Raw genomic sequence first — 18678 nt, 5'->3', positions numbered from 1 at the left:
AGAAATTAGAATCTACATTTCAAACTTCATAACCTCATTAAATCTCCTGGTACCTCTTATGTGTAGTTCTGAGTAGCTGCTACTATGTGAAAGGGTTGACAGTTTCAGAAAAGAAACATTTTAAAACTTCACTTCTTCTTAAACTTATTTACCTAATTCTTCAGATAATTCACTTTTAGAAACTATAACTCCTTATTACATAACAGTATTACTTACAGACTTTTACCTGTAAATAAGTTATTTTAGAGGACTTATAACTTACAGCAATAATAAGAAATAAATCAAATGTGGGGTTCCTACTACAGACTTTTTAAAATAGATACTTGGTTTATTTACAATCTTTTATGCCCTAGTCACCTTTTAGAAACCTCTAACATAGTATTAACACTACAGTTTAAAGACACCCTCCGAACTGCCAACATCTTTGGCAGTAGGAGCTGTGCTAACTCATAAGAGTTTGGATTCCTTTCTATTTCTTCTCCTTACCCATTTCTTTTAGTTAGCCCTTCTAGTTAGCTTAGTTTTAATTAAGTTTCATATAGCACCTTAGCTGATTCTTGTATCTGGTTGGTCTCCTTCAAAGCCCTGAAAAGAACTAATTTACTTATGCTACATTGTGCTAAACTTTCTTAAAATACCTTTTTCTTTTTGTCAGAACCAAGCTATGGCCTGTGTAGGCCCAGTCCAGCCCTGGCATTTTTCCTCCCATTGAAGGTATAGAGAGCCTTCGCAGGTAGCTCTGTGGTAAAGGATCTGCCTGCCAATGCAGGAGACCTGGGTTTAATCCCTGGGTTGGGAAGATCCCCTGCAGTAGGAACTGGCAACCCACTCCGGTATTCTTGCCTGGAAAATCTCATGGACAGAGGAGCCTGGCGAGCTACAGCCCATGGGGTCGTGAAGAGCTGGACACATCTGAGCACTGCAGCAGCAGCAGTTTATTCTTTAGCATTGTTCTTTCTTATCCTCTGAGTCCTCACCCTCTACTTAAATTTCTGTGCAAAATGGAGACCCAAAATCTGTCAACATTTTACAAATCACTTTATTAGAGGGACTGCCTTAAATAAGTAAAAAGAAAAATTTTTAATGACTTTGAATATTTAGAAACTTGGCAATTAGTTCCTAGCTTTTAAAAACTAGCTTTTCTGTACAAAATAAATATACTTATTTGATATGGTTATTTTTGCCCCCAGGGTGAATTCAGCTTTATGAGCAAATATAATTAATTAAAATCTCCTGATGATGAAGCTGATCTTTGTGATTACCTAGAAATAATTCATTCACATATGAGCCAAAATCAAATTTTTATGTAGGTACATTTACTTTGAAAGCTTGTTTAAAATTCTGTCAGGTTTTTTCCATTGAAACACCTTAAGGGATGTTTAATTTCATCTCCTCTCTGCGTCTTCATTATGCCATAGAAAACTAAGAAGCAAAATGTTTTCTGCTGGGGGTGGGGGGGTGGAAATTTCATTGCAAAACTGAGTATAACTTTTATACTACATTGCTGCTTAAAAAAGGATTTCTCTTAATTAATCATTTTTAAATTTATGATAAGCTGTAACTATTCATTATCCTGTCACTTTGTAAGTCTAATAGAACGAGAACAGCTGTCCTTCTAGTCTCTGAATAAGTAAGAGTCTTTCAGAGTGATGCAGAGACAATATCAGAACAGCATGCCCAGGGTACACAATGCAGAATTCACTGAAAATTGGTGATATGAGAGCTGGAGACACTTGTGTGTGTGTAAACATTTGTTCAGCAGCTGAAGTAATGGCAGTACATTAAACCAATAGAATTACTACTTCTGGCACCTAACAGAAATGTTAATTGATCATCAATCATTAGCTTGTAATAAAAGGGCTGAACTTTCAGTTCTGAATGTATAGCCAGAAAAATTAAGTGAGAGACATTAATGTTATAAAAAAGAAAAATGTTCCAGGCTAAATTGCTTTAAATTACATTGACCTCATCACTGTACCTTTGAAACCTGTCCCTAATTGACAGCAATTGATTTACCATTCCAGCTTTCCTGTAAAATCTATCAGATCCCAAATTCAAAATATTAAGGGCCCTTTGCCAAATTATTCTGCAGCTGAGCTTTCCTTTGAGATTCTTAAATGATGACCAAGGCACAAGCCAGGTAGAAAAACAATACTCAATGAATTTAAGCCTCAAAAATGAGTGACATCTTTTTTCTCCCACTGGACAGGGTGATAAGGTCAAGGAAAATAATTTTTAGCATAAAACAGCACAAAAATATGGAAGATACTAGCACCAAAGTGAGCTGTGCCTGGGACCACCATGATAAAATGATCAAGTTTCCGGAAATGAAGGAGAATTTGTGAGGAAGATTTCTGGAGAGATTTGTGCTATGCAGTGAGCATGGCCCCACCACTTTCTGCCTGCGGGAGAGCAGAGGGTGAATGACCTGCTGCTCATCTCAGCTCTGCAGTGAGGGCCACTGAAACGATAAGAGAGCTTGCTATGGCTTCCCTGCAGAAAACAGACATTTGGGGCTAGAGTCTGCCTCATGACTCATAAAACTAAACCATGAGAGAGATGTTGGCTACAATTGTCTGTTACATGTGGTTCTGGGTCGTTGCTACTGTCTGAAAGGGTTGACAGTTTCAGAAATGTAACATTTTAAAACTCCAGTTCTTAAGCTGATTTACCTAACTCCTCAAATAATTCACTTTTAGAAAATATAACTCATTGCATAACAGTATTATAGATTCTTATATATAAAGAAGTTATTTTAGAGGACTTAAAGAGGAGGAACACATGCCTAAGAAAAATGTGCCTTCTTTTCCAAAGTCAGGTCAAAGGCCTCTAACTCTCAGGGCCCAGATGTGGAATTCTTAGTAGGAATGTTATCTGGGAATCCTTTTAAAGGGACTCCACTAAAGACTGAGCCTCATAAAGGAAACTGCATTGGTGGGGCCTGGAAGGGGTATCACCAAAGATCTCGAATGACTTAAGCATATTCCATTTTATGACAGTGTCAACCACGGAATAATTCTCTGACTCCCTTTCCCTCCTTCATGTCCATGTCCCAAACACTAAGGGATAAGAAATGTCAGCTAGCAAGATGAAGAATAAAATCACCCACTGGAGAAGAATCAATCAGGCTCTCTTCCCAGCCTCTCTGGCAGATCCTCTCCTGTACCAGGTTGCAGCTGAGAGAAAGGAGATTTAATATTGCATCAACCTTGGAGTTTTGCTTCTTTTCTCTGAACAAGGAGATTTAAACGAGTAAATCAACACTGTGCTAGCAACTTAAAGCTACATGAGAGTTATCTATTCACTAAAGAAACTAGGGAGGGCATGCTGCCTGCCCCAGCCTCATCCAGAGATAAGGGGAAACCACCCACACTGAGTAAATGTTAAAGAGACAGTGCAAAAAAGCGATAAGGTTACTTTAATGAATGTATCCCATGAATCTGAAATGTTTCCTGTGTGAGTTACACAACGATTTTTTAAGACCGCAGATATTATGTTTGCAGTTGCTTACCTTTGACAAGGCATTTTCAATGGAATGGTGGGAACAAACTCCAGATTACAAAAGACTAAAAAGTGAACAAAAATGAGATATGAAAGCACCTATTACACTGCTCCTTTAGAGACCCTGGCTAGGAAGGATAAGGTCTAGAAAATAAAAAAGCTCCAGAGAGGGCCTAAGGTGAGAGAGCCTCAAGCATGTTTTCAGGTATTAGGGAAGGAACAGTAGAGCAGATTAAAAATAGAGGGAAACAGAGGGATAAGTGATAGAATGAGATTTTAGGAGTTGAAAGTAAAGGGGGTAAAAGGCACTCGGAGATATACTGGGTCTTGAAAACAAAATGGAACACTTCTGTCTGACACTGAAGGTGTCAGGAGGAATTTTATAAGACAAGTATCTACAGAGAGGGTAGGAGTTGAAAGAGTTCCTGCCTTATGACCATTGCTTCTCCATCAATCACAAGATGACGAACTAGGTAGATGAGGGAGAGTGGAGACTGAGAAAAAGCCCTTAAGAGAAGAATGAGAGTTTGAAATAGCTGCTGAAGGTTAACTGAAGAGTGAAGAGATAATGAATAAAGCGAACATCAGTAGAGGATTCCATAGAAATTGGACCCTGTGCTTCTGTGACCTGGATAGCTCCCACTGTATATTTTTTCTCTAACTGTGCTGAACATCCACACATGGGAGTGGAGAAACTGAATGGAAAATTGATGGGAAGTCTCAGACCTGCAGACAGTAGAAAGCAAAAAGATGGTTGGGAATCTGAGCTGATAGTGGGAGAGAAGTTCAAATTACTGACCATAGAATTTTGCCTCGTAAAGGAAGTAATCAGATGAACACTGACAGATGCAGAAAAAAATGAAGGGATTAAAAAACTAGAGATATAGATAAGGTTGATGAGCTGCTGGAAGGAAGCTATAAACGAGAATTTATGTTCCTCCAAACCCATAGTAATATAACAACAAAAACAATAACAAATGGCTATCAGATATTAAGCAATTGGTGTTTCCCAGGTGGTGCTACTGGTAAAGAGCCCACCTGCCAATGCAGGAGACATAAAAGATGCAGGTTTGATCCCTGGGTTGGAAGGATACCCTGGAGGAGGGCATGGCAACCCACTCCAGTATTCTTGCCTGAAGGATCCCATGGACACAGGAGCCTGATGGGCTATAGTCCACAAGGTTGCAGAGAGTCAGACACGACTGAAGCGACTTAGCATGCAGGCACACAGTAAGTAGCCTACATGTTTTATTACATTTAATCATCAGAACAACCCTGTGAGGTAGTTGCTATTTTTCTATCCCCTTTTTTCCTTTCATATAAGTAAATTAAAGTACTGACAGTTTAAATAACTTGCTAAGATCAAAGAGCCAATATGTGGTACAGCCCACTTTCTTAACCACCATGCAGGCTAAAGTCAAAGACCTAAAGATACCGTTAATTTACGAAGGAAGGAAGTTTCACAGGAAACAGAAGGGAATGGGCAGTAAAAAATAAGTGAAGAATGGGTGGGCAGAGTTCGGGGGAAGAGTACAGAGTAAACGGGGATAAAGCTGGAAGAGACAAGAATAAATCTTTGAGGAGGCTCACAATTTGAATGGTGCTAAAGGATTACCAGTTCTTCCCTGGTAGCTCAGCAGTTAAAGCATCTGCCTGCAATGTGAGAGACCCAGGGTCGATCCCTGGGTTGGGAAGATCCCCTGGAGAAGGAAATGGCAACCCACTCCAGTATTCTTGCCTGGAGAATCCCATGGACGGAGGAGCCTGGTAGGCTACAGTCCACGGGGTCACAAAGAGTCGGACACCACTGAGCGACTTCACTTTCACTTTCAAAGGATTACCAGAATGAATGGCACTGAGAAAAATAACTGACCCTAGACTGCCCAGCTTTTTAAGTAAGATTATTAGTGCCAACACAAGGAGTATACTATATGTAGTAAACTCCAGGAAGTTCAGAAAATAAAGTTGAAGAGACCTCATGCCAGCCCCCAAGGAACTGACAATCTAGACACAAATAAAACAAGTATTTTTTAAAAGCATAATACAAGTCAGAGTTAAGAAAATGTCAGAAAGACTAAACTGTAATCAACTCTGAGGCTCAAATTTTTGAAAGACTGCATTTACCTGGAGAGATCTCAAAATTAGCTGTAACCCTCTGGATACGCAGGATGGACAAGTGGAAAAGTGAGGCAGTGTTTCTAAAGAAGAAACTGCATGGACTAAGCATAGAGGTAGGTGAGTCTGGGGAACACTGGGGAGCAGTAAGCAAGGCAGGCTGATTGGAAGAGTAACCTGGGATCATGATGTAATTTAAGACGGCATCCTGAATTTTATTTAATTCAGAAGGCAATGAGAAACTATTAGAGGGTTTGATGTGTGAAACTATGGGATTGGAGCTTTAGGCCCAGGGCCTCATTAGAAGAACCTTCTCCTCAGAAGTTTTAATTTATTTTCCAGAAACAGACATCCTCATGGAATGAAGCACCATCTTGACAGTGGTGAAACTCATATTTTCTTAGTAATAAGACTTCTACAGTTTGATCACTATCCTCTAGAAATGAACTGTTTTCTGTATTTTTTTCCCTAAAGAAGTTAATTACCTTATGCTTGTCCTCTTCCAGAAAATCTTTTAAATGCTATGATATAAAGTAAAAATGAATATGAAAAGCAGCCTATTAAATAGAGACATTATAAGGCAATGTGCATCTGAGGGGTACATGACAAAACAGAGAAGAATTTTGCTTTGGTTTAAAAACAAAAAACAGGATGGAAGGAGATTTAGGAACCAGTGGCATGTGTCCGGGTGGACCAGTTCTTTCTATCAGTCTTCTGTGGATCTCCACACATATGTCAGCAATGCAGAAGCCCTTCAAAAGCATGGCCAAGGGCACTCACCAAGTTGTTCTTTGTGTCATGGTTAGCTTTAAGTCATAACATCAAAACATATTCATAAATGTATCGTGTTTGTTTTTTAAACTTATTAAAAAAGAATCACTACAGAAAAGCTGATGGTTTCAATGAATAAAATATTTTCTGTGGGAATAAATAATGGGTCTGGCTGGTTTTCCTCAAATCATATTCCAGTGGCACCTGCATCTGAACACCTGGGGATGCTCCTCTAAACGTAGGTACCATGCCACCCTCCAGACCAGAAAATCAGAATCTCTGAGTGTAAGGCCTGGCAATCTGAACTTTTATAAACCTCCTAGGTGATTTGTATATATGCTAGGCTTTTGAATCTCTGATCATTTGGAAGGATGCCAAAACAAAACAGAACTGCTTGCCTAAAGGAGAGAGGTGGGAGGTAAGACTTTTTCATTATAAACTCTTTTGTGCCTCTTGAACTCTAAACTTTTTCACAAACAAGACTCGCGAAAAATGAGCATCATATTTATATTTGCACCTCTATAGAACCAATCAGAGCATCTGGCAAATAGGATAAGAAAGTTGGTGGATTTGAACTAAGCAGCACCATCATAAATGGCATGCGTGCATGCTAAGTCACTTCATGGGCTATAGCCTACCAGGATCCTCTGTCTGTGGGCTCACTAGGCAAGAATACTGGAGTGGGTTGCCATGCCCTCCTTCAGGGGCTATTCCCGACCCAAGGATCAAACCCCATCTCTTACGTCTCCTGCATTGGCACCCGGTTTCTTTACCACTAGTGCCACCTGGGAAGCCCCATAAATGGCATAGCTTATAACAAATATAAGTATTGATAACATACTTTCTTTTCACCTAAATTTTGTCTCCCTTCCTCCTGACCTTCTCAAAACAGAGTAATTACTGCATTGTCAACTGCGTTTGCACCAAGACCTATGATTTGCTCCTTATTCTTCTTGGTAGTAGTTCATTCATCTCTTCTGCCTGGAACTTATCCGAGTCACATGGCTGAGGCTGGAAAGTGTAGATAAAACTTCCCATATCTTTCTCTTAGTCACTGTTTTACAACTGGTAACTGTTTGACAACTGGTAACTGTTTCGTTCTCATAAATGCCAGGATATATGATGTTTGGCATTCACCTTTTGCCTTTACAGAAAAAAAAATTATATATAAGTATCTTGCTATACAAATATATGTTAATTGGGCTAAAATTGCTTTCAGCTGTTAATCAGATAAACTTTATGCCTTTGGTAATTTCCAACAATTTGAATTTTAAGCAGTCTTTTGAGTAACAACAAAAATTGCTTGCAGTATGCTTACAGCAAATACTGTTATAGAAATGCAGTTGCAACTTCCTTTGACATTTTCCTTCTCATTGGATTCTGTATCTATAGTAAACATAACTTATTTTGATACATTCAATCCTTGTTTAAAGCAAAACAAACAAAACCCCTCAGTTCTGAAACACTCTTAAAATTACAAAGGCATCTTCTTTAGGAAAAGATTAATATCTACTTTCCCTGAAATGGCAACCTTCTCAAACTCCTTCATTTCTTTCTAGTCTGTGCAGACATTGCTGTCACGTGAGGGATTGCCAAGAAGTAGAGTCACTAGAGTTGTCACAGATCAGGACAAAAGAAGAAATACTATTTGGAAAGCAAGCTAATTTTTGACCAAAACCTTCTCCTTATATAATCTGTTCCCACCTGTCCTGTTGCTTGTTGTGCATCCCTTCCTAACTAAAAAATAATACAGAAAAGTTGGAGAAGCTACATGTTCATCAAAAAAAAGATATATACAACAGTATATGTGGCAAGAATACTATGATTTACCCCCTAGAAAAGAGTTTAAAAAGAAACTGAGCCGCTTTATGTCCTGATCAATTATATTCTTTTTATGAAGCACAAAACCAATCCCAGGCTCGAGTCCAAAGACGAGAATAGTGTCACGAGATGACAATCATTACAAAACCATCACTTTGACACAGTCCTTTTACTAATGGTACACTTTGCATTATGATTAAGTAGACATACAAAAAATAGAATTGAAACCTAGGAAACTTTCATTTAGGAAAGGTTCGCTGGTTGGAGGTTAAGTAGCTTTTCTTTTACAGGATTAAGTTCAACACCTTATAAGTATAATCTTAATTCTTGCCCATCAGGTTCAGTTTCAGCAAAAGCAATGTCAACAACCAGCGCATACTCACTTTGGGTCACTTCTGTTTCTACCAGAAAAAATACAAGTGAAAATGTGGCACTATGGTTTGAGTGTCACAGCATAAAGTGCTCTCCAGGGTTGAAAACAAATTCAAAGGGGTGTCAAATGCACTTGTGTCAGGAGGCCACACAGTATCTCTAAGTTTTTCATTTTCTGTTCAATGCAGATATTGTTCAAGTGAAATGCAGACACAGATTGTTTTGATAAATTTTTCCTAAAAATAAAGCAATAAATTTGAATTAGTGGCTAGCTAGGTTAACATATATATTTTTTACATTGTCTGAAAAAATTAGTAGAAAGGCAACATGGAGTATTTTGCCATTGTTATTGGGCTACAATGAAAAATGTGGCATATAAAACACATAATGAAAGACTGCCTATAGTAGATATTAGAAAAGAACTTCCAAACTTAAGAATGATTTTCGTAAGTCTCTCAATAGCCTACTGTTTTGATGAATTTTGAAGGAAGAAAGGAGGGGGTGGGAAAAGTCAAACAATTGAAACTACTAAAAAAAAAAAATCATAATAACCAGAAGCTTAAGTTTTAAAAGTCTCATTTTTCCCAAATACCCTAAATGGTAAAAACCTCACCAGTCAGCTCCACAAGTGCAATGGTGTGCTGGTAGCTATTTAAAATCACCCTGAAAGTATTTTTGTCTGTAAAAGTTCTAAGATTTAAAATACAGTCAGGCAGCATGAATAGAAACACAAACATCCTTGATCATACTTGAAATTTTTCATGTTAAAATCTGTGTGATTTGTTGAATAGAATATAGGATATCACTGTTTCTTTTTATTCATAGTAATAAGTAACTATATTTCTCTGATATTCTATATCAAAATTTTCATCACTACCACTTTACCTCAATAAATTTTCTTAAATATTTCTGTCTCTTAATGAATGAAGCCATTATGTTCATTATTATGATGATTAAAATAACTATTATTACTATTCATTCATATGACATTATAAATTTTAGGAGCATACTATTATCACATGAATTATTTTTATGATCTTTTTATAGCAGCATAAATGTCACAGTGGTTTTCATTGCCATTGAAAATCTCATGCAGAATTATTTCCATTTGTCAACACTAACCAAAAAAAAACTATTTGCATTCTCTTAAAGTAACAGCTATAAAAATGCCCTTTCTATATTCCTTACCAATCTAATTAAACCTACAGAATTCAAATTTATTTCATTATAAAAAGTTCCCCATGTTTGCTATAATATTTTTTTCAATTTATGGATTTGATCTAGGACACCTGCTTGCATAGGAAAAATTTATTTTATCTATTGAAGCATTGAAAACTTTTCTTCGGGGTATTTGATACTGGAAATAGTAGACTCAATAAATATGGAAAAGACTTTCAGAGTATTATGGATGGAAAATAGTTGATAGTTATCTTAGTAAAACTTCAGTTGCTGGTCTTTTGTCATTATGGCCTCTGATAAATACATACCAGAGGATTTTCAGTTAATGCTAATAATGACAACTCATTGATTATTTATGTCCATTAATTTTATGTACTATGTTACAAACCAAATTAAGTTGACTGATATTACAAAATCCCACCCTCCTACTACCTCAAATTATGAATAGTTCACATATCAGAAAGCCATTATGTGTGAACATATAGGACATGTTATTCAGCATTGGTCTAGTTGTACTAACAGGGGCTATGGCAGCTGGACTCATTTTTTGTTATGAAATACATTAAAACCTCAGAAAAAATGCTCACCAAGTCTTACTAATAACACATCCTCCATAGTGCATTAATACAGTGAGAATATCTGAGATATGTCCAAAATTCCAAAACATTTCATGAACTGAAACCCTATGCAAAGAGTTCTTTAGAAAAACTAGCATTGCTATGGTTGCACTGCCCCCTAGGGTGAAAATAACCTGTGTTTATGCTGAAGGTCATTTGCCTTTTTCAGATCAGCATTTTCATGACCCATTTGTCTAACTACGGGAATGACCGGCTGGGATTATACACATTTGTCAACCTGGCCAACTTCGTGCAGAGCTGGACCAACTTGAGACTTCAGACTCTGCCTCCAGTGCAGCTGGCTCACAAGTATTTTGAGCTCTTTCCTGATCAAAAAGACCCTCTCTGGCAGGTAAGATTGGGTCAATAATTGGTATAATTAATTAATCCCACAAACATATGATCTATGAGTTAATACAGATCTGAAAAGTGAAGGCATCGGGTAGAGGTGGGGAGGAAATAATGTACATTTTGGAAATGTTAGTAGATTTGAGAAACTTCATAGTGGGCCAGCTTCTCTGTTCCCAGGCCCTTTAGAAACTATGAATGCTGAAAGCTCAGTGAGAGGGTCAGTGGATGTCATATTTTCAATCAGGAGTGAGGGATCAATTTGCAGATTGCAGTAGGTTGACACAACAGAAGATGGTTTTAGGCATGTGTTAGGCAGGGAGTCAGCCTTGAACACATCCGTATACCTCTCGTGACTAAACAACATTAAAGGGGCAGGTGAGGAGAGTTCAGACTGCTATCTGCCTCTGAACCACAGGGTCACGACAGCTGCATAATATAGGCAAAAGCATTAGTCAGGTATTACTTTGGATGTGGGGAAAATGTTTAGAAGCAAAATCACTGAGCTTCTTGAGAGAAAATGTCTCGTAACTAAGGCATATTCAAATGGTTCCAGGCATAACCCAGATTTCCAAGCTTACACTCTATATGTCCTAGAATTACAGAAACACACTTTGAGCTTGAATTGCCCACCGCACGACCCAGGGAAAGTAATAATCTTAGCAAGTAGCTGCATAGTGCCTGTCATCTGTCTGACCGAGTTCTTTACATATGCTCATCCATTCAGTCTTCACAGCTACCCTATGAGGTATAGTTACTACCCCCCATTTTACAGATAAAGAAACTGGGGCAACACAGAGAGGCTGAGACACCTAAGCAGAGGCATACAGCTATTGTGTGACAGAATGGAAATGAATTCTGGGCCACATGGCTCCAGACACTGCACCCTGAATCACTGTTCTAAGTGAGAATTACTGACAGAGCTGATGGTATAATAATAATGATCTTCAGAAGTTGTTGTTTAGAAGTAGAACTCAGTAAATTCCACAGATTGAAGTTGCAGCAAGCTCTGCACTTACATTCATTTATCTGTGAACTTGAGCTAATTGCCTCATAGGCAAAAACAGATAACCCCAAGAAGAAACATAACTACATATTTTAGTAGGTTAAAGTCGGTGGTTGTAGAAATATCACTGCATACTATTTGGCAGTTAAGATTTTTAAAACATCTGTCTTTTTATCTTAACCACTACAGAACATCACCAAGTGTCAGCCACTGGAAAGATATGAAACTTTCCTGCTAATTTAACACCTTATTTTAAAATGGAAATCATTATTATTTCAGTTGAAACCACTTTTTTCCTAGAACAAGAGCCAAAAAAAAAAAAAACCTCACCTTAGTCTTAAAATCTGTTGTTTATGCTAAATAAGCATGTGTGTTTAACTACACATGTAGTATTAATTGAATAGAAATAGAGCGCTGTCCCATTTGCCTATTCCTGAAAAGTATTAAAAGGGCTGTAATTGTTTAGGTAATATGCAGCTAGCGGTTAAAATTAAGGATATTCTAGATGCAGTTTGCACAGTGAGTTTAGTTTAAGTACTATTGTCCAAAAGCAGATTCCCTAAGGTAGTAATTCACCCTCATTTTACCCTTTTGCAGAAATTTAGTGCTTTTTAGCATCATAGTTTGTAAAGTTATAGTTTTAGACATACATCTACTGACCTCTGAAAGCAGCTGAAAGGAATCTGCTGTCTCTTTAAACAGTATTATTATGACCAGATCCATCTCCTTTTGAAGCACAGCAGGAAAGCTCGAAGTTACTTAGAATAAAAATCTGACACCTTATATATTTCAGTGCTGAGAGTGTATCCTCTTCTAGGTTAGCAGGGCAAGCAAGCACAGCCTCTGCCCAACATGCTCACTATTTTAAAACTTAAACCCCACACACACAATCAAGACATAGAACCGCCAATAGCAGAAAAAAATAATTAAACCCTCAGTGCTATGAAGCTGTTTACCCATAATGGAAATGTCTCCCCTCCCTCACCTCCTCAGTCAACACTCACCTTCAGGATGGAAAAGGACTTATTTGAAATCCTCCATGGATGCCACTTTACGACTTTCGTTTAAAAGAGAGAGCCACCATAACCTTGTTTCTGGGGGTGTCTTTTCAATGACAGAAGCTGAAAAACTCTAGCACACAATGGGCAGCCACAAAAAATATACAACTCTATTATTTTCTCCTGTTTAGAATCCTTGTGATGACAAACGCCACAGAGACATTTGGTCTAAAGAAAAAACCTGTGATCGCTTACCAAAATTCTTGGTAATAGGACCCCAGAAAACTGGTGAGAACTTTTTATGTTATAATCAACATGTATAAAAATCCTGATGACTAGACAGTGAATTCTTGCCACAATGACTTCTCAAACTCCCTATAAATATTGATGAATGAATAACATTTTATTCTCTTTGTTGAGCTGAATTTTTTTTAAGTAAAAAGGATGAAAATAGATATTACATAGTTGGAATATCCAGCAGTCAATTTGGTGGCGAATGTTATTTTTTCCCAAAGATCCTAATTGAAAATTGCTGTTATTAACATTTCTAAAATCAAAACTAATCCTGTGTTTGAAGAGTGACTTACAAGATTTCATCAAATTTCACGATGGACACATATAAGTACCTATAAATCTTCCAGAAATTTATCCTTTTCCTGACATCTTCCTTATACAGTTTATTTCTAAACTATTTCTTGCAGAAATGACTATTTTCCAAAAGTTTATAAAGGATGTTTGACAAGCAGAATTCCCAAGCATAAACAAAACCTTGTGTTACTTTGTGTTAAGAAAGATATTTATTCATACCCAGAAGAAATCTCTGGCACCTTTTTTTAAGTTGGTGTGCAATTTTTCCCATAAACTTCTTGTTTCTGTAAGAAACAGTATTAAAATGAAGCCCAGTGGAAGCTTTAAAAATGCCAGACATTCAAGCTGTATCCTGCATGATAAATTATTTGGGGCTCTTCGTTTCTAGCTTCACAGAGAGCAGCCATTTCATATCCCTTCTAAGGGGAATACATTTCCTTTCCTTATTTCTCTGGAAATAACTTGGGAGAATTCTATGTAATATACACAGTCAAGTTAAGCTATTCATTTTCTCTTAGTCCCATTTACAAATATCAATCTGAAAACAATAATAAATATGGCACGTACTTCTCTTATCCTTATTTATCTCACTTGTCCTTATTTACAGTCAAGAAGCAACTAGAAAGACATTTACACTAAAGTTTCTTTAGTGAACTCCCACTGTCATCCCATAGCTTTGTCATTAACGGTCGCATCTTCTCTCGGAAGCTTGGCAGATCAAGTTTGCCTCAGAAAGCCCTGCAGGATATACTTCCTCTTGTGTTGCGCTAGATATGCAGACATTTTAATGTCATGGTTACATGGCAGAATCATTACTTGTCATCTTCAGCTCAATTGGGTTTCCAAATGTTTATGTTACAATCTGTATATGACATTTACCTTTGGAAGGGAATTTTTAAATCCTTTTTATAGAAATTGAAATTTTCTCAGTTTTATAGAGATATAATTTACATACAATAAAATTCACCAACTTTAAATGCATAGTTTTGTAAATCTTAGAAAGTGTACACAGTGGTGTAACCACTACAACATTTAAGATTTAGAACACTACTGTTTCCCTGAAAAGTTTCTCCGCATCTTTTTTCTAGTCAGTTTTCCTTCCCCAATCCTTAGTCACAGAAAACCACCTTCTGGCACTGTAGTTTTGGCTTTTATAGGATTTCACATAAATGGAAATATAAAGTATCTTTTGTGTTGGACTTCTTTCACTTAGCATATTGCTTTTGTATCTATTGATATTTTTTGAGGTTATTTTTTAAGTAGACAGACATAGCTTCTTGTATCAATTCCACAAAAATTAATTAGCTTTATTTTTAATCTTTAGTTTTGCCAAAAGTATTTTTCTGAATAATTTTGCATAAAGGTATAGTCATCTGGATATTCAAATATTTTTAGTGTTGAAACTAAAAACAGAAAACTTGAAGTTTTTTAAATTTTTGAATTCCTGGTTTTGTGTCTATGATTATATTGTTGAAATACACACACACACACGACAGTTTATTCAGACCCAAGAATATGAGTAGGTAAAGATAGAATTCAGAAACCATAACTTAATTTTTTGACCACTGATAAATTACAGTGTGCCTTTACTGACTAGGCAGATAATTAGGTTGTATTCATTTTTTTTTGCTTGTCTTATTAATGCTTATCATGCTATTAAAAGCAAGTAATATGATATAATACAATTCTTAAAAACAAAATTCAGAATTTTATCAGTTGATCTCAGAAAGGATTACCCTGTTTTCTTCTTTCATATTGTAATAGATATTCTTTTTGTCTTTACAAACACTATATTCTGTTCAATTTTTTTAAATGCATTACTGAATTTTAGCTCAAAAAATGTTATTTTTTAAAAATACCTTACAATATGCAGATATCGAGCTTTTTAACTATTTTTAAATAGATTACCTCACTTGACCCTCATAAAGCCATGATAGCTAAGTATTTTCTCCCCCACTACACGGATAAGAACACTGACTCAGGTCATATATTTTTTGTTTAAGTTCAAACAGCTGGTAAGTGCTAGAAATAAAACTCTTGATCCTAGAAGTTACCGGACTCTGAAGTATGCTCTAGAAAGCTTTACTATGGCTTTCAAGTAATGGAACATTTTTTTTTTCCCAACAAGTTTTTGATTTTGTCCCATATTTCTTGTAAGTCAGAGATTCTTGAAGTGTGCTGAATCAAAAACTCTGGGATCAGGCCCAGCTCTGTTTTAATAGCGCTCTAGGTGAACCTGGGGCTTCCCTAATAGCTCAGTTGGTTAAGAATATTCTTTGGCTTCCCTTGTGGCTCAGCTGGTAAAGAATCCGCCTGCAATGCAGGAGATCTGGGTTTGATCCCTGGATTGGGAAGATCCCCTGGAGAAGGGAAAGGCTTCCCACTCCAGTATTCTGGTCTGGAGATTTCCAGGTCGCAGAGGCGGACACAACTGAGTGACTTTGACTTTCACTTCAAGTGAACCTGATGCATGCTGAAGTTTGAGAACCACTGTTTTAAGTCGAGTTTGTGAAGATCATTTTTACCTTGTATGGCATAGATTACTGTGTTTCATTTCCTATAGATATCTATGATTGTAGATAAAATGTTCATTGTTTGGTTCAGATAAAATCTAGGAACACTGCCTCTTCCAACTCATTGTTTTATACAATATTGCTGTTGACAAGAGTTATTTTAACAAATCTATATGGGTACTTATGATATGCCACCCTCTTTCCAAAAATGCAAATTGTGTTATGTCACCAAGAAAAGGCACCAATTTTTTTTCCCCAAATTTAGCAATTTAAACAATTTTGACACTACTTTGTATAGGTGTGTAAGTACATTCAAACTTAAACAAACTGGTTAAAAGTTTACATTCTGTCTCAAATTAATAAGCTTTCATAGGCCTTGGGAGGAACTTTATACGGGAACTCAAGTATTAATAATATAATATCGTATGCTAAATTATGATGTCTTTCATTTACATGGTACTTTATTAATATCAAAATATCTTCAGGCACAATATGTCTTTTTGTCCTCAGAGAAGGCCTAACAAATGATTAAGGCAGGCGATTGTCCACTAATAAGTCAAGAGAAAGCAAAAAGCCAAAGTCAATGACTGAACTGAGGTCAAAAGCCTGTTCTCGCAGTTCTTACAACAGGCCTTTTCTCACATAACACTGTCCTCATTTTTTAGAATTCGTTTCTTAAGATGCTGGTTATCTATTCACTTTAATTCAAGGATTACTTATATGTATCTGTTTGGATCATTGTAATACAGTTTATTAACAACTCAAATGCTAATAGTGGGAAACTGTTTTCATTCAATTAATCTCTGAACCTCTGTTGTCTTTTCAGGAACCACTGCTTTGTATTTGTTCCTGGTTATGCATCCTTCCATCCTTAGTAACTCCCCCAGCCCAAAAACCTTTGAGGAGGTACAGTTCTTTAATAGAAATAACTACCACAGGGGGATTGATTGGTAAGATGGGTTATTAGTATAAATCTAAAAGTATATGTACTGTGCACAGTATTAAATTAGTGCTTATAATCAACATTTAAGTCTGTTAGCCTCAAACAGTAGTTATCTCTGTGCCTTGATTAAATAACATGAAGGAGCACAGAAACTATTCATAACAAACTTTTCTCAGTTTATGAAGGGACCTCAAGAGACTCATGTGTAATTTTAACTTGCATTAATTATCTTTGATGGTAATTACAAATAAAAAGAGAAATACCTAATACACAAGAATTTCATTTTTCTCTACTCTTAAGAAAACACTTTCATAATTTTCTGTTCTTATATACTTTGCATCAAAGTGATACTACAGTTCACATATAATATACTATTTTACTTTGGTACAAAAGATAAATAAAGTTAGACATGTGTATGCATGTCATGAGTAATGAAAGCTATCTTTAAAAAGCTATCAACAATATACAAAATTTAATTTTGGGCCTTTGAAATTAGAACCATATCAGCCATCTGAAGAAGAGTTAATTAAAATTAAAACTTAAAATGTCTACTATACACAAAATATGTAACGTAGGAGGAATAGGTGTTACAAACAAATGTGTTAATCCTAAAATGTATCTACAAGTCTTTAATGTACAAATTCTGTGCAGAAAGTGGTGTAAAAGTAAATTCTTATAAGAACTATAGAGCATGAACATAAACATTTTGTGTGTAGTTTAGCATACAGGTTTTATATATTAACTTCTGTTGTCAGATTGCATGATCTCTATTTTATATGTATCAATGCCCTCAAGGTTTGCTTGTGAGCAGTCCAAATGGAAAGCTAAAGAAATGGATTGAGTATAAGCTGAGCTCCTACTAGGATTTATATATATTCTAATTATTATATATTTTCTTGCCAATTCTTCAGCACACTGGTTGATACTGATTAATTTTGTAGTATTAAATAATAGCTGTGAGAGTCAAGGATCCATCAGCTACTTCAGCTGCTGTGTTCCCACTGACTCAAATAAATATGCTTGTATACAGCAGAATAAAAAATTTAGTCCTTGTTTACATCAAGATTAAAGGGGTTGATTAAAAACTGCTTTGGAAGTAGAGAGGAATGCAATAATACTTAGATTTCCTGGGACTTAAGAATATCTGTGAGAATATTCATTTTTTGAAGAAAAAAAAAAGCTGTTCCTAAGACAGTAATGTGTATAGGGACTATAACAGGAATGAACAGTCCCTTAAGTGGTCCCCAAAGAGATGGCATAAATAAGTAGAAAACGAAAGAGCAATTAAAGATTTTAATAACTTGCTAAAAATACCCCAATTGTAAACACTTTTGATTGACAAATTATGCATTTATAAAAGGCAATTAATACAACAGTAACTGTAAATATCAATCTATTAGCAATAACTAGAGCTTGGCTCTCAAGGACAGCAAACGTATTCAGTCCTTAGACTGGCCTTGCCTCTCCCTGAAGCAGCACCTCAGCAGTCCCTTTAAGACAAGAAAGCCACGAGGTTGAAGTCTGTGTGTCTCAGCGTGCCAAGGTCACTTACAGAATTAGCCCAGGCACAGTTAATTAACCTGGATACATGGATCTGTTCTTTCTGGAGAACTGGGCAAAACCAGGGCTCCCCTATCAGGCAACCTAAACACAGGCTTAGGGCACAAGCAAAGCAGGGCAAATGAAAATGAGAAAACTCCATCTTTGATAAAAAATAGCCAAGATTTACAATCAGAATTTCTAAGAAAAATGTTTGATGTAGGCATACAGTTAAGTTTTGTATTCTACAGTTTGGTATTATTTTTTATAATTACTTGGGGAGGCAGTGGATGGTTGGAGCAGCACATGGAGGGCCGTACAGCCCTGCTAACATTTAGAAACCCTAAACATCTTAATCTGGCTCTGA

At 36.4% G+C, this 18678-nt stretch overlaps 1 protein-coding gene across 1 annotated transcript in view; it reads left to right on the top strand.

Annotated features, from left to right (window-relative positions):
• NDST3 (N-deacetylase/N-sulfotransferase (heparan glucosaminyl) 3) overlaps positions 1-18678 on the top strand; it is a 182278-nt gene that overhangs the window by 131508 nt on the left and 32092 nt on the right. The window contains exons 7-9 of the mRNA XM_010855234.1: positions 10546-10728; positions 12920-13016; positions 16656-16779. Coding sequence (XP_010853536.1) covers positions 10546-10728; positions 12920-13016; positions 16656-16779 — 404 coding nt within the window. The remainder of the gene's footprint in view (positions 1-10545; positions 10729-12919; positions 13017-16655; positions 16780-18678) is intronic.

Source organism: Bison bison, unplaced genomic scaffold (assembly GCF_000754665.1).
Source record: "Bison bison bison isolate TAMUID 2011002044 unplaced genomic scaffold, Bison_UMD1.0 scf7180017864361, whole genome shotgun sequence".
NCBI classification, from domain to species: Eukaryota; Metazoa; Chordata; class Mammalia; order Artiodactyla; family Bovidae; genus Bison; species Bison bison.
The sequence above is the reverse complement of the archived record's forward strand: the minus strand, read 5'-3'. Positions and strand labels throughout refer to the sequence as shown.